Source organism: Hypanus sabinus, chromosome 28, assembly GCF_030144855.1.
Source record: "Hypanus sabinus isolate sHypSab1 chromosome 28, sHypSab1.hap1, whole genome shotgun sequence".
In the NCBI taxonomy this organism is placed as follows: Eukaryota; Metazoa; Chordata; class Chondrichthyes; order Myliobatiformes; family Dasyatidae; genus Hypanus; species Hypanus sabinus.
In genome coordinates this window covers 10,092,270-10,115,259 of record NC_082733.1, presented here as the reverse complement: position 1 = coordinate 10,115,259, position 22,990 = coordinate 10,092,270, and the positions used below count along the sequence as shown (strand labels likewise).

The 22,990-nt window shown below is 45.0% G+C and overlaps 1 protein-coding gene across 1 annotated transcript in view; it reads left to right on the top strand.

Moving 5' to 3' along the window:
* Positions 1-18,583, top strand: part of fah (fumarylacetoacetate hydrolase (fumarylacetoacetase)) — a 117,525-nt gene extending 98,942 nt beyond the window's left edge. The window contains exons 8-14 of the mRNA XM_059952595.1: positions 2,841-2,940; positions 4,250-4,380; positions 6,564-6,639; positions 7,801-7,847; positions 10,392-10,493; positions 11,384-11,501; positions 18,138-18,583. Of these exons, the coding sequence (XP_059808578.1) occupies positions 2,841-2,940; positions 4,250-4,380; positions 6,564-6,639; positions 7,801-7,847; positions 10,392-10,493; positions 11,384-11,501; positions 18,138-18,217 (654 nt within the window). The 3' untranslated portion in view covers positions 18,218-18,583. The remainder of the gene's footprint in view (positions 1-2,840; positions 2,941-4,249; positions 4,381-6,563; positions 6,640-7,800; positions 7,848-10,391; positions 10,494-11,383; positions 11,502-18,137) is intronic.
* Positions 18,584-22,990: the final 4,407 nt, after the last annotated feature.

Genomic DNA, 22,990 nt, shown 5'->3' with positions numbered 1-22,990 from the left:
TTCTAGTCTCTATACCTCCTTCCTGATGGTAACAGTGAGAAGTGGGCATTTCCTGGGTACTGGAGGTCCTTAATGATGGACCTCCTTCCTGAGAGACACCACTCCTTGAAGATGTCTTGGCTAGTACACGTGATGGTGCTGACGAATTTTACAAATGTAACTGGTTCCTGACTATTACTGTGTCCTATCCACCTTCATTTTTTAGGTCTCTTTTGGCGACTCTCATCAATTTTTACTATCTCTTGCTGCTTCTTAGATCGAGTAATGCTGACTCTATTTCTTAGTCTTCTGAGCCAAGATCCTTTCTGTGTAATCGCTTTATCCCATCTCTCTCCCTACTCTAAAGGTTAAGCATCTTGGAATAATTAATTCCGAGCCCTGGTCACTTTGCAACCCTAATGGCTATTAGACCATTTACTTACGTATACTTGTGCCATCAATTTGTCTCGCTTATCACAAATCCTGCATGCATTTAGATAAAGTGCCCTCAGTTTTGTTTTTATTTACCGTTTTCCTCACTGTGACTCTACTCTCTATAGACTCTCTGCCTTCCTGGCTGATTCCAAAAATCATTACTCATTTTAGTGTAGCTACCCATCAGTTTGTCCACTCTCTTTAACTTTATAAACTTCCCTCTTTATCCTTCACCCTTCACTTCTCACAGCCAAGCCACTTAGTTTAAAGCCTTTTGTGCACCCCGAGCTGATTTGATAGGATGCTAGTCCCAGCCCTGAACCTTCCCCAGTACTGGTACCAACATTTCATGAACTGAAGGCCATTTTGCCCAAGCCAGTTCCCAGGACACATAGTCAACTTTCCAATCGTATTGGCCTTTACCAATTTACACATGGATCAGATAGTAATCCAGAAGTTATTGTCTTTGATTGAATTTAAACCTTAAACGTGTAAAATATCTGAACAGAGCTCCACTGCTGTTCTTTCTGTTATTGGTTCCTGCGTGGACCACCACACCTGGAACTGAATAATTATGGTGAATAGGACATAATAAAGGTCAGGAACTAGTCCATTACAAATTCTTTTCCCGTCCCAGTTGTCAGTCTCGGCACCAGTCGGGAAGTACTGTTGGCTCGGACAATTCAATAACCCAATCGGCCTGGACAATTTGTGAAGTGACCCAGCCCGGTTAGCCAATTTGGCTCAGGCAAATTGCTAACCGACTCTGCTCCAGCGATTCATGCACCAAGTCCAGCCCCGATGATTTGCTGACCGACTCGGCACTGACCAACTCAGCTCTACTGCCGTTGGGATTTATGTTCATGCCTGTGGGTGTCCCTCCCCTCTAGATATACCATTCCCAGCACTGCTTTATTTTACACCTTCACAAGGCGAGTGGTCACGTGTACTGCGGTGCTGTGAACAGTTCGCTAATCATCCCTGGAGTGACTTCAAGAACTCCATGGCTCAGACACAAGTAAAGGGGGTGAGGCTCTCCTTGTATGTTGCCTTCTGCCATGTCTGCGTCCCTTGCAGTCGCACTTTCCAATCCTTTCTACTGACCACTTCGGCAGCACTGAATCAAAGGGGCAAAGCATCCCGACAACTGCACCCCTCCTCGAGCTTCGGTGTTCAAATCTCAGACTCAAGCTCGTCGACTCTGGGCTGAAGTTGCCTGAGCTGCAGATGTGGTTGCCATGGGTGACATCTGTCTCCTTCAGTTTGGTGGTCTCCAGCCGCAGCTCAGCACTTTCTCAGTTCCAAGGGTCTGTGGCACCTCAGCCGCCCCTCTCTTAATTGCTCAATGTACTTGGCTAAGCAATTGGTTATCCTCTGGCTATTTATACTTCGTCTTTTCACTAATTCTGCTTCAAGATGCAAGTTTTAATTAAATGTGTGTAGTAGATTAGAAATTAGAGCAAACCCCTCAAAGATGGAGCGAAGACTGTAACCACACCAGCCAAATGGTCCCAGGTTCACCATCAGGTTATCTCAGTGAATGAAGGAGTTACATTTAATCCAAAATGCCATGCCTCGCCGAGGCTCCTCTCTACACACCGGATGAACAGCAGATGCTGACTGCTTACCCTCCAATCTGAAGTCCGGGTTAGCAACACCTCTGCGTCACACTGGCCCTGCTCACCCTGCTGAGCAAAGAGTGCAAGTCCCAGCTCCTGAGAATCTGTAGCAGCATAAAAATGCAGAAACCACGCCAGAGTTTCCAATTTTGACAAATTCTATTAAATGTTTGAGATCTGTTTGATTTATTGATTCCAGTCCAGATGAAGGATCCTGATCCAAGACATCGACAGTCCATTTTCCTTCACAGGTGCTGACTGACCTGTTGAGTTCCTCCAGCGACTCGTTAGTTGCTCCAGGTTCCAGATTCTGCAGTCTCCTGTGCCTTACTCCTAATTAATCCAACCTCCTTCAAAGACTGCATGTTCTTATCTGAGCTGGTGTTGTATTCTGAAGCTCTTTTGCAGTCTGGTTCTCTGATGCAGAGCCAAAGGTCTGCTGCCCTATCTGCTGTGACACCCTGTGAATGGGGCACTTAACCCAGGATCCTCTTCACGTGTCATAAGAAGATCCAGTGCATCTGTTTAAAGAGAGGGCCAAGGGAGGTTGTTTTGTTTCTCCACTAGTGTCCTCACATCTGTACTCCCAGAGTTCAGGGTACCACTGGCAGCTTATTTCACTGTGAATTTATTTCTGAGGCAGAGCTTTTCAAAGGGCAAGTAACAGCTCAGTTCTGTAGGTGACAGGACACTGAACTTGTCAAGGTACCAGGCTGCCTGCAGAAGTTAGCTAAACATGCTTTGTGCTTGTGATTATCAGAAGGAAAGCAAACTGTAACTTTTGATCTTTCTTTCTTCCTAAATTAGGGCTTCTTTATAGGACCAGGCAACAAGTTGGGAGAGCCTATCTCCATATCCCAGGCACATGAGCATATCTTTGGCATGGTTCTTATGAATGATTGGAGTGGTAAGCTAACCATTTTGTCATCGTCTCCCCAGTCAGGTGCCATGTCCAGAGTGGAAAAAACCCATGATGTGCACGAGAAAGAGCTTTGTCTAAGTTCGACCCTCAAAATCGTAATCATAGTTTCCTATGTCACTCTGTTCGTGCTGCTCTGAAAGTTAGTTCTGGATGTCTAGAATGGAAAGGGCAGAAGGCTGGGCAATGCCCAGCAGGTCATTCGCTGCTGGAAACAGGAAGGATGATGCATCATATCTTTCTTCCTGGTGTTAATGGAACTAGTTAGAACTTACGAAGCCCCTACAGAACCTGTGCTCCCTACACCAGTGACCGGTTCCAATCATGTTCTCTCATATTGTCTGTTACCACCAAACTGGTGCTACTTAATTGTTGGTCTTCTTCAGTTATCAACCCCAGAACTGAATCTAATGCCCGGCTCTTTCTGGGTTAGTTCTCCCTATCTTGGGCCTGTTGCCCTATTTAATAAAATCTTGACTTCTCTGAATGTAAACCTCAACTCCACATTCCTGCCAACCTCCCAGAAGCCTCAGCCACAGCCCACAGCCTCAGTAAGTAGACTAAATGATGAGAGGGATCTGGACACTGGGGAGAGGTGGTTATAATTTCCTCGAGCTCCTCCATTCCTTTCGATTCCTAATTGGAGGTATTATGTGTTACTTGTATCCTCCGGAGGGAAGGTTAATGATCACTCAGTACAACCTCCATCTACTTGTTTCCCAAAGTTAATTTCCCACATTTGCTTTCTGTAGGACCAATGTTCACCTTGTCAACTCTTTTTAAATATCAGTGGAAATTCTTACTGTCATATTTCTGGCTACCTTTATATTGTGCTCTGATTTTGACTTGAACTTCTATCTTCATTTTCATCGTGGAACTGAACCTCCACCCAACTTCTCATCTCTATTCTCAGTCCACATCTTCAGTCCTCCCCACCGTCCGTTCTCTCACTCCCAACCTGCCCCCATCATTGCTCACCTCCTCTTTCCTATGCTATGTGCATGCTATCATTCCAATCTTCCCGCCTTTACTCAGAATGTTGGGCTGAGATTACTGGATGCATGGACACGTCCTGATCCTTTCCTATTGTATTCACTGTTCTCACACTCAACCAGTGTTTAAGCCTCAGTCCATCCAAAGGTTGTCTTGCCTTATTGTCAACAATGTCACTGTTAAAACGTGGTTCATTCAAAGGATTGTAACTTGGTAGAACTTGGAGAGAGAGATAAGTGCCAAGGCTGTTTCATCTTGTTGTTGCTTGCTGCCGTCAGCCTCATACTGGTTTTCTATTTTACAGCCCGAGATATTCAAAAATGGGAATATGTTCCCCTTGGACCATTTCTGGGGAAGAGTTTTGGAACGACCATCTCTCCCTGGGTTGTAACAATGGAAGCCCTGCTGCCCTTTGTAGTGGCCAATCCAGTACAGGTAAATGGCAAGGTTACCAGGTAACTGGTTTAACCACAACAATATTCCTGATTTACTTGATTAGAATGAAAGCTTGGCTTTGAGGTGTAAAAGATTGCAGTTAATTTAATGCAGCAGTTTGCCACAGGCCACAATGAAATCAATATCAGGTTTCAGCGATGGTGGTGGAGGATGAAGTAATGTTTGTTAAATAGTGGACAGCCATCAATGCTCTCTGGGATTGTACATTGGAATATTTATTCTCTGCCATGTTCTTGGTTTGACGTTCCTTGTCACTGCTTTCTTCAGCAACACAGAGCCAGTCTGGATCTGTGCTCGGGTCTCTGCTTTTGGAACTTGGACCCATGTTGTGTTGATTTCAGACGGAGTGTTTTTCTTGAACCACTACCGAGTTCTCTATCCGTTTGGCCCATCGCTGCCTGTGGAACAATCCCATCACCTCCCCTTGACCTGCTCTTGCCCCGTAAATCTCTATTGAGTTCCCTGTCAAGAACTTCATTAATTCTGTTTCCACTGGGCACTAAGTTCTAAGCCACCACCGCTCTCTGTGTATATTAAAGTTTTGTTCACAACTACCCCTCACCCCGCCTTGTACGTTTGCTCAAAATTCTTACAGAGTGGCTCTGTTCTTTGAAACACCCATTTATGGGAACAACTTCCCTCTGTTTACCCTGAATTAAACTGATGACTCTGTCGTCCTTCAGGAGAACGACCCAACTTCCCATGTAACCCTGGAGCTGAGATGCCCCACTCTGCAATCGTCACGTCTGCATTCTCTCACCTTCACATCCCCTTATAGATGGATGATTAGAATTGGAGACAATAGTCTAGTGTTGAGCTGACCAGCACTTTACAACTGCTCAGCTAAAGCCACTTCTGGCTTCTTCCCCCATCCTCTCCAGTCTGATGAAGGATCTCGGCCCAAAACATTAACTGTTCATCCATCTCCATAGACGCTGCCTGACCTGCTGAGCTCCTCCAGCATTTGGTTTGCATAGCTCAGCTAGACCTTCTACTTGTATACTCTGTGCTTGAGTTGTGAATTCTAGATCACCATGTGTTTTACAAGCGTGCCTTGCTACTTTCAAAAATGCAGATGTACCTACACCCTGTACAGACCCACACACCTTCTGGATCTATGCCACCTCATCTCAACTCACTAGTGTCCTGACGTCTGCCAAACAGATTCTACCTGCGTATCCTGATCATAAATATGCATCACAGTGTCAGCACTGAGCTCTGGAGAACACCATAGGCTGTCTTTTCAAGGTTGAGGAATATTCCCTTCAACACCACGCACAGAATGCTGGAGGAACTCCGCAGGCTGGGCAGCATCTATGGAAAAGAGTACAGTCGATGTTTCAGGCCGAGACCCTTCATCAGGACTGGGAATAAAGATGAGAATATTCCCTTCTTCTTGCTTTGTTACCCAATCAAAGGGCTCATTCAGCCTTACATATATACACTTTGGAGGACTTTTATCAACTCTGGCTTCTGCAAATGCATATTAGCATTGTTCATTTTAAAGAGCAAACACAAGGAAATCTGCAGATGCTGGAAATTCAAACAACACACACAAAATGTTGGTGGAACACAGCAGGCCAGATGTCCTGACGAAGGGTCTCGACCCGACACATCGACAGTGCTTCTTCTTATAGATGCTGCCTGGCTTGCTGTGTTCCACCAGCATTTTGTGAGCATTGTTCATTATACTGTTTCTAAATGAAAGGATTTATTTTTTCACCACTGAAGTTGAATGATCATCTTATGATTGCCAGGCATGACCTTGAACTTTGCTTTGAGCAAGGGTAGTGAACCTCTTTTGCAACTCCCTTGTGTCTAGGCAGAATTGGGAGATGGTGCTGCATCTTTCTATAGCCACCTTCGCACCTTCCTCAATATTGCCAGTTTTTTCTGCACCTTCTCCTCCTCAGTTTTCCCCATAATTATCTCTGCCGTCTTCTTTCCGCCCAGAATTTGGTGCAACCCTACTCCTTGGCAAAAACAGATACTTACCTGGAATTCCAGCTAAGCCCCCCACCCTTTGCTAGCCCAAGTAGACATCACATTACTGTGCTTAAGCACAGAATTAAGACTCTGAAGGAGCGGGTGTTGAGTTTTAAGTATCTAATGCAGCTTGAACTGTCAGCTGACTTCAGTGTGTTGATGTTTGGATTGTGTAGGATCCCACACCTTCGCCCTACCTACAGAGTGAAGTTCCATACACATTTGACATCAACCTTTTTGTTTCCATTAAAGGTGAGTTACGGAAAACTTCAATGTGTCATGAGTCACTTTTTAAATTTGGGGCAATGATATCAACTGATAAATCTTTTAAAAAGCAAATCAATATCATAACCTTATTTATCAACATAATCATTCATAACTACAGGCTGTTCCCAGCTAACGAATGGGTTCCATTTTAACAAACACCCATTAGTCCAAAAGTACTGCAAAGCACTCAGTATGGTAACTGTCCCACTACAGCACCTCCAGAGGGTGGGGAGAGAGAGAGAGAGCTAGTTTTGCCTCTCATAGGAACAAACGTAGGTATGTACGTCACACACTTTTGAATTTAATAACATCATGGGAGCTTGCTTATAAATACAGTGTCTATAAATTGGCCGTTTCTAACCTGGGGACATCCCTTTATCTGGTGAGGGTGTTTCATTTCAGTTACTGATGGAAGGGGTTGGTTCCTAATGAAGAATAAGAAGGGGAATTTGTACATGAGCTCTGAGGTCGGTATTCAGGTGCTGAGAGAGTACTTTGCAACTGTTATTACCCGGGAGGAGGGTGCTAATAAAGTAACAGTGAATGAGGGGGAAATTGAAATACTGGATGCTTTAAAAATTGATAGCATGAGCTGTTAGAAGTACTGCCCAAAGATATTGACTCGGAGATGAAAATTTCATGAAGAGAGGAATTAGAAGCGCATTTGAAAAGGATTAATAATAGGAGGAAAGTTCTTGAAATGGGAATAGGAAAGACATATGCAGATAAGATCTAGCCAATGTCCAGTCAAATTGGGCTAAATAAGTGTCCCAGTTATGCTTCTTGTAACCACACACCTGGAGCTGACGTTTTACCTCACTGGATTTATTGGAAGTGAGTTGACTGAGAAAAAGGCCTTTTGTTTTGTTGGAAGCTCTTGTCTCAGAGGGAAGAAACTGCAATTTGTTTTAATGGAACAATCTATCTTCTAAATGTACAAAGCATGATGTTTGCTTAGGGGATGTAATATATCAATTACTTCATAAGGCTAAATGTTCGCCCTTGTGTGCAAGAATCTGTTTAAAAGTACAAATAAAATTCTATGAAGCATTTTTGCTATTCCATTGACTTTTTTAATCCAGTATTTCAACTAATCAAGCTATTGATATTTGATCTGGTTTCAAGAATTTTTTTTGTGTGGTGCAGGTGAAGAGATGGCTGAAAAGGCAACTGTCTGTCGGTCCAACTTCAAGGTGAGATTGGTGCCCTGCATCCTATCATTTTCCAGTCACTGGATCCTACAGCAGGCCAATCAGCCCATCTTGCCCCAGACAACTACCCAACCTGTTTTGCATTTTACCAGCAACGGTGTAGAATTTTCTGATTTATGTATACTTTCAGTTGTTCAGGTTAATGACAGAGAATGTATACAGTATACAGCCTGAATTTATTACTCTTCACAGACATCCACGAAACAGGGAGAAAAAAATGAACCCAAAGAATGAATGCTAGAGAACGTGAGAACCCCAAAGCTGCCCCCATGCACAAGCTGCAGCACCCCCCTCCTCCTCCCTCCACTTGTTCCAGCAAAATGCTTCAGACTCCCTGACTCCCACCCCCCCCCCCCCACACCATGCAAGTAATAGCAAGCCCTCGGAGACCATGATCAAAAATCCGTCAAAGACCATTGTCCATCCCAACACCTGGACATCTCAACATCCCTTCTGAATCTGCTTTATCATTCCCTCCAGGAGGTAACCCTGACCCTAGAAACACTTCTAGAGCTGTCAGTGACTCCTCGGCCCTGAATCCTCTGGTTACTGAGCCTTCGGCCTCTAGACATAGGCTAGATTGCACAGAAATCGAATTGCACTAAGGTTGGTATTGATACCAAATCTGTAGCTCCCAAAGTAATCATGAAATTGCCGGAGGGAAACTTTGGTGTAATTGGCACTTACAGTGGAGGGCGGGCAAGGAGTGTGGAAGTTTTAGTGGTGTGTTACTGAGCAGTGGAGCAGCTGCCGTTGTGCAGGGGGAGCAGGAACTGCGAACAAACAGGAGAGATCAGAAGCCAGGATCGGGTCAGAACCACCGGGGAGCAGAGGGTGTCGGCAGCAGTGACGGAGCAGGGGAGTCACAGGTCAGGAGGTGTAAAGGGGCAGAGGGGGCTGGTCATCAGTTTCGAGCCATGGAGGGGGCAGGGAATAAGTTGGGTGGGGAGGGCACTGTCAAACTATGCACGAGTCTGGTTTGTGATCCAAAACTCTACAGTGGGTCATCAACACGCCGATTAAAATAAAACTCAGCTGACACTGAGACCGCTTCGTATAAGGAACGCACCAGTGATTTCCTTTTAAAACAAACAGGTTTCACTACTCACAGAGTGAAGTATGGCTTGTTGAACTGAGTGCAAATGATTAAGGTCATAAATCAAAACCTGCTGATTCAAAGCCTGCATGTAAGCAAGTGGAACGTGCAACGTCACCTTGTGTCCAGAAGATGATGCAAAGGGAGTTTGGTTTGGGGGTGAATCAGACCAGGAGGCACCCAGTCCAAATTCCTGAGGGCCGAGGTTCACAAAGAGATACATGCCCACCCCGTGCTACACCCAAAGCCACCTGCTATGAACTTTTGCCAAAAAGTGAGACACAAATGGATTTTCCCTCATCCAGTTAATATGCAACAATTAACACCATTACCAACATATTGAATTCTAATCACTGTGATGAACTATTCATTACTTTTACTGTTTTGAATAGATTCCCAACTCCACTTGTCTGTCACATTATTGAGGTTCTAAATGCCAGGTCTGTTAGATCTTCTCTGTGCCCTCTCAAAGTTCTGCCTTACTTTAAATTTTTCTGATGTTGGGTGTCCACATGAACACCCTTGTGTGTTCTGCAGTGGAGACTGTACGGTCTAGAATGGCTAATGAAATGAGTTCTGAAACTCGACATGGATTTTCTTGCTCTTTCCCTGTCCTCTGGTCGGGTACCTTCACCCCCTGTCCCTCTGGTAGGTCCCCTTCAGAGCTCCAAGCAAACAAAGCAGATATAGAGTGGGCTCTTGTGATGGGTGACTGAGTAGCCTCAGTCTCTAAGGATTAAGTGCATGGAGTGAGATTTGGATTAGCACTGCTGGTGCAGAGCTTGCCCCATCAGGAGCAGTTAGAGAAAACCTGCTGACATTCCATCGAATGCTTAGTCCAAATGTTGTGGGGCTGCAGATTTCACACTGTCATCTACATTGATGGACAATCCTGCCCACCCGTACATGGTCACCATCCTTGCTTTCCAACCCCTCCATGCCCCTACTCAGAGCCTCTTCCAACTCCCCCACTCCCCAGGATCCCTGCCTTCCTGGAGTTCTGCTGTTCTGCTCATCCCTGGTGATTACATTCCTCCTTCCCCACTGTTACTGCATACGTGCTTACCATGCTGTCAGCTACCCAGCCAAAACCATGAATTTCCTCCCCAGTTCCTTCGCTTTGCCACATCCTTGCATTCATGTCCTAAGACCCACCCTCCAGTTACCCGTGGCTTCTCCCTGTCTCCTCTGGTGGCACGTTCCAGGCTGGCCTTCCGACCTTTCGGCACATTAACAGTGACCAACGTAAGTAGGGATTTATTTTCATAGAGTTTGCTGAATACGCATTTTTTAAAACAGAAATTAATCTGTTTTTCGGCCCGAAACGTCGTCACTACCTCCTCCCATAGATGCTGTCTGGCCTGCTGAGTTCTGCCGGCATTTTGGGTTTTTATTAATCTGTTCTAATGCCGTTCTTCACTTTTCCCCAGAACATGTATTGGACGATGAAACAACAGCTGGCTCACCATACAATTAATGGGTGCAATGTAAGACCTGGAGACTTACTGGCGTCTGGAACGATCAGTGGCTCTGTGAGTATCGGTCTCTTTCTCCTGCCTCACGTTTCTGACTGGAGGCCACTTGATCTATTGAGTCTATTTTGGCTCTCAGATCAATCCCCCCCTCCACTTATTCCCCTTTAACCATAAACTCTTCCCCAGTTCTTCTGCCACACACCAAGATGAGGGGGAATTTAGAGCACCCCGGAGAGCCTGACATCGTCACTTTGGAAACATGCAAACTCCACATAGACATCATCCAAGGTCAGGATGGAATCCAGGATGCTGGAACTGTGACACAGGCTGATCCCTGTCTTACCCAGTGGCAAAAGAATTCACGGATATTCACAGATCCAACAATACTGGAAAATAATGTGAATTACACACATTCTTTGCCACATTTATCCGTTTAATATGAACCTGCTGACTTTGCAAGATTAATAGTTATAAAATGGCCGCAAGATGCCGGGGGTTATGAGCGGAGCCATGTATTCCCCTGTGAGTATCAGGAGGTTTGGGATTCCATGCAACTTTGTTGGCAGCTCTACTCCAAGGCTTTCCCATCTATGCAGGTTGCTACTGCATGGTCAGAAAAGACACGATGGGTTGAAGGGCCGCCTTCTATGCTGTATGAGTCTGTAACGCATGGGTGGTTGGCACGGAACTGGCTGGCTGAAGACTTTTTCTGTGCTGTCTCACTCTCCGATACGTGGTGCACAAGCTCACTACAGTTACACTGTGAGAATGATGAGCACTGGTTAGCACATTACTTATTACTTATTTCAGATCAAGCTGTACAATAGTGTCTAAGATTTTGTTTCTTTTGATAATAATTTTAGTTTTCTTAATTGATATTAATTTTTAATAGCTTTTAAATGTTCTTGAACATTGTGTCATGGAATGTATTTGGTCGTGTTCTCTAGAGCCCAGAGAGCTTCGGCTCAATGCTGGAGCTGTCGTGGAAGGGAACGAAAACCATTGACCTGGGCAGTGGGCACAAGCGCAAATTCCTTCAGGATGGTGACCAAGTTATCCTGACTGGTAAGGCCAAAACCGATATCGCAGGGCCTGCAGGGCTGTGAATCCAGACTGGCTTGCATCAGGTGTAAAGAAATCGGGGGCCCCATATCCCCTGAAGCTGTTGGTCTGCATGTGCTCGTCTCTGCAGCTTCTGTGCCTCATCCTTGGGCTATGCCCATGCCATGCAAAGGTCTGCATAGGAACTCAAAATCGTTAATGTTGGCTCTCGTGAATCCAGCCTCACCTTATTTACCACAGCCGGAGATTATACAAGAAACCACCCAGCTGAGTGAACATAGAACATAGAATAGTAAAGCACATTACAAGCCCTTCAGCCCACAATGTTGTGCCGACCCTCAAACTCTGCCTCCCATATATCCCCTACCTTAAATTCCTCCATATACCTGTCTAGTAGTCTCTTAAATTTCACTAGTGTATCTGCCTCCACCACTGACTCAGGCAGTGCATTCCACGCAGTAACCACTCTCTGAGTGAAAAACCTTCTTCTAATATCCCCCTTGAACTTTCCTCCCCTTACCTTAAAGCCATGTCCTCTTGTATTGAGCAGTGGTGCCCTGGGGAAGAGGCGCTGGCTGTCCACTCTGTCTTATTCCTCTTAATATCTTGTACACCCCTATTATGTCTCCTCTCATCCTCCTTCTCTCCAAAGAGTAAAGCCCTAGCTCCCTTTATCTCTGATCATAATCCATACTCTCTAAACCAGGCAGCATCCTGGTAAATCTCCTCTGTACCCTTTCCAATGCTTCCACATCCTTCCTATACTGAGGTGACCAGAACTGGACACAGTACTCCAAGTGTGGCCTAACCAGAGTTTTATAGAGTTGCATCATTACATTGCGACTCTTAAACTCTATCCCTCGACTTTTGAAAGCTAATATCCCATAAGCTTTCTTAACTACCCTATCTACCTGTGAGGCAACTTTCAGGGATCTGTGGACATGTACCCCCAGATCCCTCTGCTCCTCCACACTACCAAGTATCCAGCCATTTACTTTGTACTCTGCCTTGGAGTTTGTCCTTCCAAAGTGCACCACCTCACACTTCTCCAGGTTGAACTCCATCTGCCACTTCTCAGACCACTTCTGCATCCTATCAATGTCTCTCTGCAATCTTCGACAATCCTCTACACTATCTACAACACCATCAACCTTTGTGTCGTCTGCTAACTTGCCAACCCACCCTTCTAACCCCACATCCAGGTCGTTAAAAAAAAATCACAAAAAGTAGAGGTCCCAGAACAGATCCTTGTGGGACACCACTAGTCACAACCCTCCAATCTGAATGTACTCCCTCCACCATGACCCTCTGCCTTCTGCAGGCAAGCCAATTCTGAATCCACCTGGCCAAACCTCCCTGGATCCCATGCCTTCTCACTTTCTGAATAAGCCTACTGTGTGGAACCTTGTCAAATGCCTTACTAAAATCCATGTAGATCACATCCACTGCACTACCTTCATCTATATGCCTGGTCACCTCCTCAAAGAACTCTATCAGGCTTGTTAGGCACGATCTGCCCATCACAAAGCCATGCTGACTGTCCCTGATCAGACCATGATTCTCTAAATGCCCATAGATCCTATCTCTAAGAATCTTTTCCAACAGTTTTCCCACCACAGACGTAAGGCTCACTGGCCTATAATTACCTGGACTATCCCTACTATCTTTTTTGAACAAGGGGACAACATTCGCTTCCCTCCAATCCTTCGGTACCATTCCCGTGGACAACAAGGACATAAAGATCCTAGCCAGAGGTTCAGCAATCTCTTCCCTCGCCTCGTGGAGCAGCCTGGGGAATATTCCATCAGGCCCTGGGGACTTAGCCGTCCTAATGTATTTTAACAACTCCAACACCTCCTCTCCCTTAATATCAACATGCTCCAGAACATCAACCTCACTCATATTGTCCTCACCATCATCAAGTTCCCTCTCAGCGGTGAATACCGAAGAGAAGTATTCATTGAGGACCTCGCTCACTTCCACAGCCTCCAGGCACATCTTCCCACTTTTATCTCTAATCAGTCCTACCTTCACTCCTGTCATCCTTTTGTTCTTCACATAATTGAAGAATGCCTTGGGGTTTTCCTTTACCCTACTCGCTAAGGCCTTCTCATGCCCCCTTCTTGCTCTTCTCAGCCCCTTCTTAAGCTCCTTTCTTGCTACCCTATATTCCTCAATAGACCCATCTGATCCTTGCTTCCTAAACCTCATGCATGCTGCCTTCTTCCACCAGACTAGATTTTCCACTTAACTTGTCAACCTACCATTCTTTATCTTCCTCACCAGGACAAATTTATCCCTAACATCATGCAAGAGATCCCTAAACATCGACCGCATGTCCATAGTACATTTCCCTGCAAAAACATCATCCCAATTCACACCCGCATGTTCTAGCCTTATAGCCTCATAATTTGCCCTTCCCCAATTAAAAATTTTCCTGTCCTCTCTGATTCTATCCTTTTCCATGATAATGCTAAAGGCCAGGGAGCGGTGATCACTGTCCCCCAGATGCTCACCCACTGACAGATCTGTAACCTGACCCGGTTCGTTACCTAATAGTAGATCTAGTATGGCAGTCCCCCTAGTCGGCCTGTCAACATACCGTGACAGGAATCCGTCCTGGACACACTTAACAAACTCTTTCCCATCTAAACCCTTGGACCTAATCAAGTGCCAATCAATATTAGGGAAGTTAAAGTCACCCATGATAACAACCCTGTTATTTTTGCACCTTTCCAAAATCTGCCTCCCAATCTGCTCCTCGGTATCTCTGCTGCTACCAGGGGGCCTATAGTATACCCCCAGTAGAGTAACTACTCCCTTCCTGTTCCTGACTTCCACCCATACTAACTCAAAAGAGGATTCTGCTACATTACCCACCCTTTCTGCAGCTGTAATAGTATCCCTGACCAGTAATGCCACCCCTCCTCCCTTTTCTCCCCCCTCTCTATCCCTTTTAAAGCACTGAAATCCAGGAATATTGAGAATCCATTCCTGCCCTGGTGCCAGCCAAGTCTCCGTAATGGCCACTACATCATAATTCCATGTATGTATCCAAGCTCTCAGTTCATCACCTTTGTTCCTGATGCTTCTTGCATTGAAGTACACACACTTTAGCCCTTCTACCTTACTACCTTTACACCCTTTATTCTGCTGCTCTTTCCTCAAAGCCTCTCTATATGTTAGATCTGGCTTTACTCCATGCACTTCTTTCACTGCTCTATCGCTCCGGGTCCCATCCCCCTTGCAAATTAGTAGGCAAATTGAGTATAATGTGAGAGAACATCAAATTGCCAGGAAAAAACCTCAAAAATATAAAGGATAATGTCTAAATATTGAGAAATTGTTGATCCCTGTCTTATATCCGGATATTCTTCAATTTAATATCAGATAATGCATATAGTGTACAACCTGAAATTCTTACTCTTTGCAGACATCCACAAAACAGGGAAAAACTCCAAAGAATGAATGATAGAAACATCGGAACCCCAAAGCCCACCTTCCCCCCTTCACACAAGCAGCAGCAAAAGTTTCAATCTTCCCTCTCCCCCTCCTCCCACTTGCACCAGCAGAAGCATCAAACCACATCCCCCCCACCCCACCACCCGCTATGTAAACCATAGCAAAGCTCCCAAAGAGACCATAATCTATAGTTCATCCTAACACTTTGGCATCTCAGACAGTCTGTCTCTCCATCGAGGGAGGGAGGTGTCACTCCTGCAACAATGAGAGTGGAGACTAGCGGGAGACTGTTTCGATGTTACTATCTTCTGCCTTGCTTCTCTGAGAGCCCCGTAAAGCTGATACCCGGTTATTACAGATGTTATCATTTAGTGTGAGAGGAATTGAATACAAAAAGTAATGCTTCAGTTATATATGGTGTTGGTGAGACCACATCTGGAGAACAGTGAACAGTATCGGTCTCCTTATTGAATACGTTGTAAGTGGTTCAGAGAAGGTTTACTAAACTCCCACCTAGAATAAGTAGGTTGTTTAATGATCTGAAGATTGGATAGGCTGGGCTTGTTCCCGCTGGAATTTAGAGAAGGTGAGAAAAAGTTTGATTTAAACTTATAGGGTCCTCAGGGTGATGGATGTAGAGATGTTTCCACTTGTAAGAGAATCTAGAAATTGGTGTCAATATTTAAAGATCAGTGGTCATCTAATTAAGAAAGAGATGTGCAATTTTCCTCTCAAATACCTGTGAAACTTTGAAATTCTCTTTTTCAAAGTGTGCAGAGAGATATTCTAGATGCAAAGTAGTATCTAGGTGAGATGGATCACTGATAAATGGGAATGCAGAGTTGGGGTTACAATCAGATATGATCATATTGAAGAGTGGAGCAGGGTTGAGGGGCTACGTGGCCTTTTCCTTCTCCTGATCCCAATGTTTGTCACTCCTGTCTGGTTTTGAGTTCTTCACTGACAAATGCTGGCTTGAAGTGAAAAAAAAACTTTAATGCTGGCCTGGGTTTTCCACATACAGTAATGGAGAAAAGTCAAGTCGTCTCTGGAACTTGTAACTTAAGGGTGATCCATTTACACTCTGGAGAAATTTCAGGCAGATAACTCTTACAAAGCCACACAGAGAAATAAATAACACCCTGTATACAGGAAGGAATATAGAAAGGTAGGTGCTTGCCCTAGGTTCTCATAAGGAGGGTGGTCACCTACCTTACCCTCATGCTTCACAAAGTAGGTGGTATGTACTGTTTATGGAAGAAGTTGCCAGAGGAAATGGTTGAAACATGTACAAGAACAACATTTGGACAAATACGTGAATAAGAAAGATTTTGAGGGAAATGGGCTAAATGTGGACAGATGGTCAGGGGGACCTCCTGCTTGATATGGACAGGTTGGGCTGAGGAGCCTGTTATCATGCTGTGTCAGTCTAGGCCTCTATTTCAGCATCTGCAGTGCCTTGTCTTTCCAAACAAATATCATGACTAGGTATCCTGCACTGAGTGACTCACCCGAAAGCCTTTCCACCATCTGCAGGGCTCAAGTCAGGACTGTTTTGGAACACTCTCGCCTTGCCTGGATGGTCTAAGAAGTACCACACCATCCAGGACAAAGCAGCCCAATTGACTGTGACGGGATTGAGAGGAGAGTAAAATGTGATGAGTGCAAATGAGTGTTGTATACCCCTTTACAAAGGATGGTCAGCATGGACTTGATGGGTTGAAGGGCCTATTTCTGTGCTGTACGATCCTATGCAGACGATGGCCAGCATGGACTTGATGGGTTGAAGGGCCTGTTTCTGTGCTGTACGATCCTATGCAGACGATGGCCAGCATGGACTTGATGGGTTGAAGGGCCTATTTCTGTGCTGTACGATCCTATGCAGACGATGGCCAGCATGGACTTGATGGGTTGAAGGGCCTATTTCTGTGCTGTACGATCCTATGCAGACGATGGCCAGCATGGACTTGCCATGAACCCTTATTCCCTCAACCAGTGTTCCACAGCAGCGGCAGAGCTGACTGAAGCAATTTGCTGAGGGCTCTTCAGAGCCTTTCCTCACCTACCGCGCAAGGGAACACTACCTCCTGCTGTTCTCTCCAAGCTGCACACCCCGGATCTGATCTGGTAATGCAGTCTTCGCCACAGGTCTACAACCTGCAATCCCCACCCCAACATCACTGCAGGGGTTCTCACAGAAAGAAGGGACGGTGGGTTCCAGAAGCTGCCTCACTGCCCCCTTCTCCTGGTCAGTAAGTGCTGGCTTTGTCAGTGACACCCTCATTCTATAAATGAGAGAAAATCCCAGAAGAACCTTGGAAATGGTGGAAATACTTTATACTCAGCCTCTAATTCTTTGCCTTACGCTGTGAGTTCAGTGGGTCATACAGCACACAAGCAAATCCATTCTGACTACTCGAGCACTCATTCGCAGGAATCTCACTTTATTCTCCCCACGATCCATCGCCCTCACTCCCCCCCCCCCCACTCCCCTGCTCACCTACACAACAGGGGCAATTTACAGAGGTCGATTAACCTACCAACCCCCATGTCATTGGGATGTGGGAGGAGCTTGAGAAGCAGGCAGCACATGTAAACCCCACACAGACAGTACTGGAGGCTGGGAGGGAACCAGTCACTGGAGACGGAGGCAGAAGCTCCTCTGCCTGTGACACTGAGGCCACTTTTGGTAACTGGATAAGCAGAGGGGCTCTAGCAGTGAGTGGGCATCCAGCAACAGCCCCGGTGAAGTCACGCCGTCTTCAGGCGCTTTGTATATTGAGCTGGCAGCTGAGCCTGCCCCACCTCTCCTCAGTGTGTCCAAAGTGTTACCTGGCATCAGTGCAGTCTGAGGGAGGAAAGCAAGGAGCACTGGTTGGCGAGGGAGTGGGGAACAAGGGGAAAACCACCCCTCAACAAAGTGCGTTCACTCTGGAAATGGGCTCGGCCGCAATCTATAATCTGAGAGTAGTTCCATCTTGTTTTAGGTACATTTGATGCAGTTAAAAGCAACATTAATGTGAAATAAGAATCAGACTGTTGGAGGAGCTTAGCAGGCCGGGGGGCAGTAGTGGAGGCAGAGGGATAGGCCTGATCCACTGAGTTCTTCCAGCACTTCCTTGCTCCAGATTGCAGCATCTGTCATCTTATGCGTCTCCCGTCTCCTTTTGTTTCTAGGTTTTTGCCAGGGCAATGGTTATCGAGTAGGCTTCGGGGAATGCGCTGGGAAAGTCCTTCCAGCAGTTCAGATGTTGTGACTGAAGACTGAGGACTAGAGCCCAGTTGCCCCTGGGACCATTGCTTGGTGGAATTGGTCTTGACTGACTGCTCATCCGTGTCCATATTTACTGCTCATCTCATGATTGAATGCTGTGATTTGTAATGCTTTTAAAACAGGGGTTCCCAACGTGAGATCCCCGGACCTCTTGTTTAATGGTACTGATCCAAGGCACAAAGCAGGTTGGGGACCCCTGAAAACACTATGCTTTTAAAGAAAATCCTAATGATATCTTATTGTGAGGAAGGGATACATTTATTCTCTGCTGCATTTTGAGCCAAACGTTTCAGAATTAATTGTTGTGAAATGATGATATTATAATAAAAGCTGTCATTAAAAGGGTGAATGTGTCTGCAGCTTGTACTAGATGTAACTAAGAAATCCTTACATTTTTATATCACCTTTAATGATCCTTCAGATGCTCCAGGGTGCCTTCACAAGATCTGACGTACTTCTGTAAGAGTTGTAATTTAGGATTGTCCAATCTGGCTAGGGTATCCTGCAAGCACCAATGGCAGATAATCTGTTTCAGTGAGGTAGGCTGAGGACATGCAATAGAGCTCCAATGCCCTTACCCTTGGAGAGTACAGAAATCAAACAGGTTGAACATGAAGTTCACACCCAGAACCACTCCGTATAATCAGCCGCTGGGTAATAGGAATGCTTTAGTTATCAGAGTTGAATGTCTCTTAATTATTGAATGATTTACAAGGATATTTGGTAGGCACTCCTCAGGGTGGGATGAAAGAGCATCATAAGAAATATTTAGCAGGAAAGCTGTGGATACTGGAACTTCTACCTATGTTTAAGAAATGTGATGGAACATGTTATAGGCCCTCTCCGGGTTATGAACACCTGATGTTTGGAGATCCCATCCCTATGAGGGAGTTCTTATGAATATTATTACATTTAAAGGAAGGTCGGTCTTGTAAAAAGAAAATCTGTTTATATGTAACCTCCTCAAAGCAATTAGTCACCATTGCCTCCTAAGAACACAGGCTGCCAGTTTCACTGTGGGAGGCCACTTATGAGATTTGCTTTGGACATTGACAAGCAATCACTTCTATTGATACTTGTGAAATCCTACTCTGTTAAACAACGTAATGTCGACTGATACCTCAGCTCCATCAAAACCAGCCACTGAGTGTGGGACATCCTGATTCTGTGTCACTGAAGCTAGACAAGGGGGAGACGAGGAATAAAGGTCATACTAATTGACCCCCCTTGACTACATTCATTACAGTGCTGTGGGGGTGTGTGTACTCTATCAAGTGACTTTATGGTATTTTACAACTCATTGTCAAAATCAACTCATAAAACGGCGACTCTTTTGCTTGCATCTTTGGAAGCAGCTCTAAAGCAGTTCTTTTTCCATCTTTAATATCTCTCAGGGTTCCTTTGGAGTTACACGCTGACTGCGGTTCTTTGCAGGAAAGGGACCTGCTCTCAGGGTTTCAGGAATGGCTGAGGACTCAGCCTAAGAGTTTCACTCACCTTCAGAAGACCGAGATTTCGTGGCTCCGGAGACGGGGGGGGGGGGGGAATCAGAGTTCGGTGTCTGGGCAGAAGACCGGTGTGTCATGGGGAATGGAAGGTCTAATGTGTGCCCAGAGACCTGAGATCTTTGGGCACAGAGCTTGGAAAAAGCAATCCAATGGACTTTTAACGTCGTAAACCAGCGAGTTGTTTGTTATGTCTCCCCTTATTGGAGGAGAGAGAGAGAGCCTGTGGTACGTGGATTACTGGGTGAGCGCGAAGCCTTTGGGAGTACTGCAATCTGTGTCTTTGCTCACGCTTGAGTGCTCGGTAGCGGGTGCCGATACTTTTTTTCACCAGTGGGGGGAGGGGGGATTGTTGCTTGCTGCTGCTTAACCGTGGGAGGGAGGGGAGCCGGGGGGAGCTTTGGGGTTCTAACTCTTAACTGTCAGCATTCTTTGGGGACACTCCTCTGTTTTTGTGGATGGTTGTGAAGAAAAAGCATTCCAGGATGTATATTGTTTACATTTCTCTGACATTAAATGTACCTTTGAAACCTTTGGTAAAAGCAGAACCTGTCTGAAAGCCAGGGGTATGGAGTCATATAGCACAGAAATAGGTTATTTGGAAGACCAAGTCCATAGCAACATCAAACACCCATTTACAATACTCCTACGTTAATCCCTGAACCCTAATTCTCCCCCCACTCCACTAACTGTGCCACAACGATGCCCTTGTTATCCAATAAGCACGCAGTCAGCATAGTCTTAGTGACAGGGAAATAATAAATCTCTCTAAAGGAAAACATAGAAAAAATCCAGAGTAAAAATCTGTAACTGTTGTTTGACTGTGACCTGTTGAAATTGCAGAGCACCTTAAGGGATAGTGAGAGGAGAAAGGGATAATGTAGGCATTATAATGCATGTAGATTTTCAAAGGGCATTGAACCAGTGACATACTGTATAAAAGGCAAATGGACTTTTATGGTCAGGAGTCTGGTGCAATATGTTAGAGCCAATGGCAAGAGGACAAACTGGATCTAAAATTGTCTTCACAACAGGAGGAAGATGGTGAAGCTGAAGACTTCTTTCTGTGATTGGAAGCCTGTGACCAGTGTGCACCACAGTCTGAAGCCCGTGCTATTTACTATATTCATTAAGGGACTGGATGCGAGCCTAGGAGTTATGCTTACAGATGTTCATGGGTGAAAGTTAGTGGGAAAGTCGTTCTTGGGCAACAGGCCACAGCTGGAGTAGTGTGTGCAGCTCTGGAAACTGCACTGTAAGGAGGATGTGATTTCGTTGGAGGGAGTGCAGAGGAGATTTATCAGGACATTGCCCTGGATGGAGAGCCTGAGTTATGAGGGGAGACTGGGTAAGTTGAAGTGGAAGTGATAGGGAACCTGACAAAGATACACAGAATTGTAAATGCATAGATGTATGTAGAAGACAGAAAAATTTCCCCTCCCCAGAACAGAGGCACCTGGAACCAGAAGGCACAGGTTTACAGTATGGAGTTGGAGACCTTGAGGAAATGAAGATGGTGTTTTCTTCATCCTGGGGTTGTTAGAGAATATCGTACCACTGAGGAAGGGGTGTTGAAGAAGCAGTTAGATCAGTGCTTGAAATAGAAGGCTACAGGCTGAGCACTGGAAATGGGATTAACTTAGGTAGCCACCTGATGTCTGGCACAGATATGATGGACCAAAAGGCCCATTTCTATGCTGTGTGATTTTGACTTCCTATTAATAAGCTTTAAGAGCATGAAAATGGTTCTTAGCATAGTTGCCTGTGCGGTGTAGCATCTTGGTTAGACAGCCATCATAAACCTACACAGTCTCTGCTCTATTCTATTATATATTTCATGGCATTCTGCTATTACATGCTCTATTCTAAATTCCAGCTATTTCCCTGCTATTGATGTTCGTCTAACAGGCTGGTAGTTCCCTGCTTTCTCTCTCCCTCTCTTGACTCGCCTTTCAAACCATTTGATCAGTTCCAGAAAATATGAAGTTTCAGAAGATGATAACTAATGCATTAATTTTCTGAATAGCTACTTCTTCCACAGCTCTGTGATATGATCATTGGACCCTTGGGATTTATTGGCTATTGGTCTCACCAATTTCTCTTGATTAATACTTTAGTTCCTCATTTTTACTAGATTATTTATAAAGGACCTTACAGCCCTTTTATCATGTTTCTTGCTACCTACTTTCAAAGTCCATTTCTTTCCTTATCCGCTTCTTGGTCCCCCTTTGTTGGATTCTAAAACTCTCACAACCCTCAAACCTATGGCTATCTTTGGCAACTTTATACGACTCTTTCTTCAATTTAGTACTGACTTTAATTTTTCCTGTCAGTCACATGTGGACCACTTTTCCTGTGGGGTTTAGGTGTCTGAATGGAATATATATTTTGTGTGAATCAGACATTTTATTTGTTTAATTGTTAACCATTGCCAGTCCACCTTGTACCTTGTGTCCTCTTAATAACATTCATACTAGGTTTAGGTTTAATTTCCTGGCTTTCCATTGAATTACATTACTTTCAAACTCACCTTCCACAATGGAATTTATATGTAAGGCTTCTGAATGCTCCCAATGCATTGACTCAGCTCAAATGCTCCTTCTTCACTTTGAATGCCCATGGGCCGGAGGCTCCCACGAGTCAGCGATACTGTTGTACTTCTTAAAGAAAGCTTTGAGTACATCCGAGAGTTTTGTTCACTGTTCACCTGGTACTCTCCTCCTATGGCAGTTTGGAACACAGTGACAACTTTATCAGTATGCTGTCAGAAGAATGATGACAAGGCCAGACTAACCTCTCTGACGGAGTGAAATAACCTCTAATATTGCAGGTGTCCAGTACAGGACACTAACATTGGTTCTCCTACCCTTCTGTGAATGTGCAGAAGTTTAAAGTAAAATAGTGAGAAAACAGGGCCAAATTTACTGAAAGATTAAAAGGACCAAAGAATGCTGGATATTAAGGAATATTGAAAGTTGGATACAAATGAAAAATAAAGCAAATAACATGTTTAGGGAACAGAAAATGGAAGATGCCCATTAGGAATGTAGAAGGCCTGTTGTTGTTCAGTCATTAGGTGGAGTCCGACTCTTTGTGACCTCATGGAGGTAAGGTTACTGATGGACCACGGACCATAGGTTAGGGTTTTCATGCAAGATGCATAAGTAGATTGCCATGCCTTTCCTCCACCCAGATACTGCTGCTACGTAGGTTGGGACCTGGTTGGGTTTGAACTCAGGACCATCTGCCTT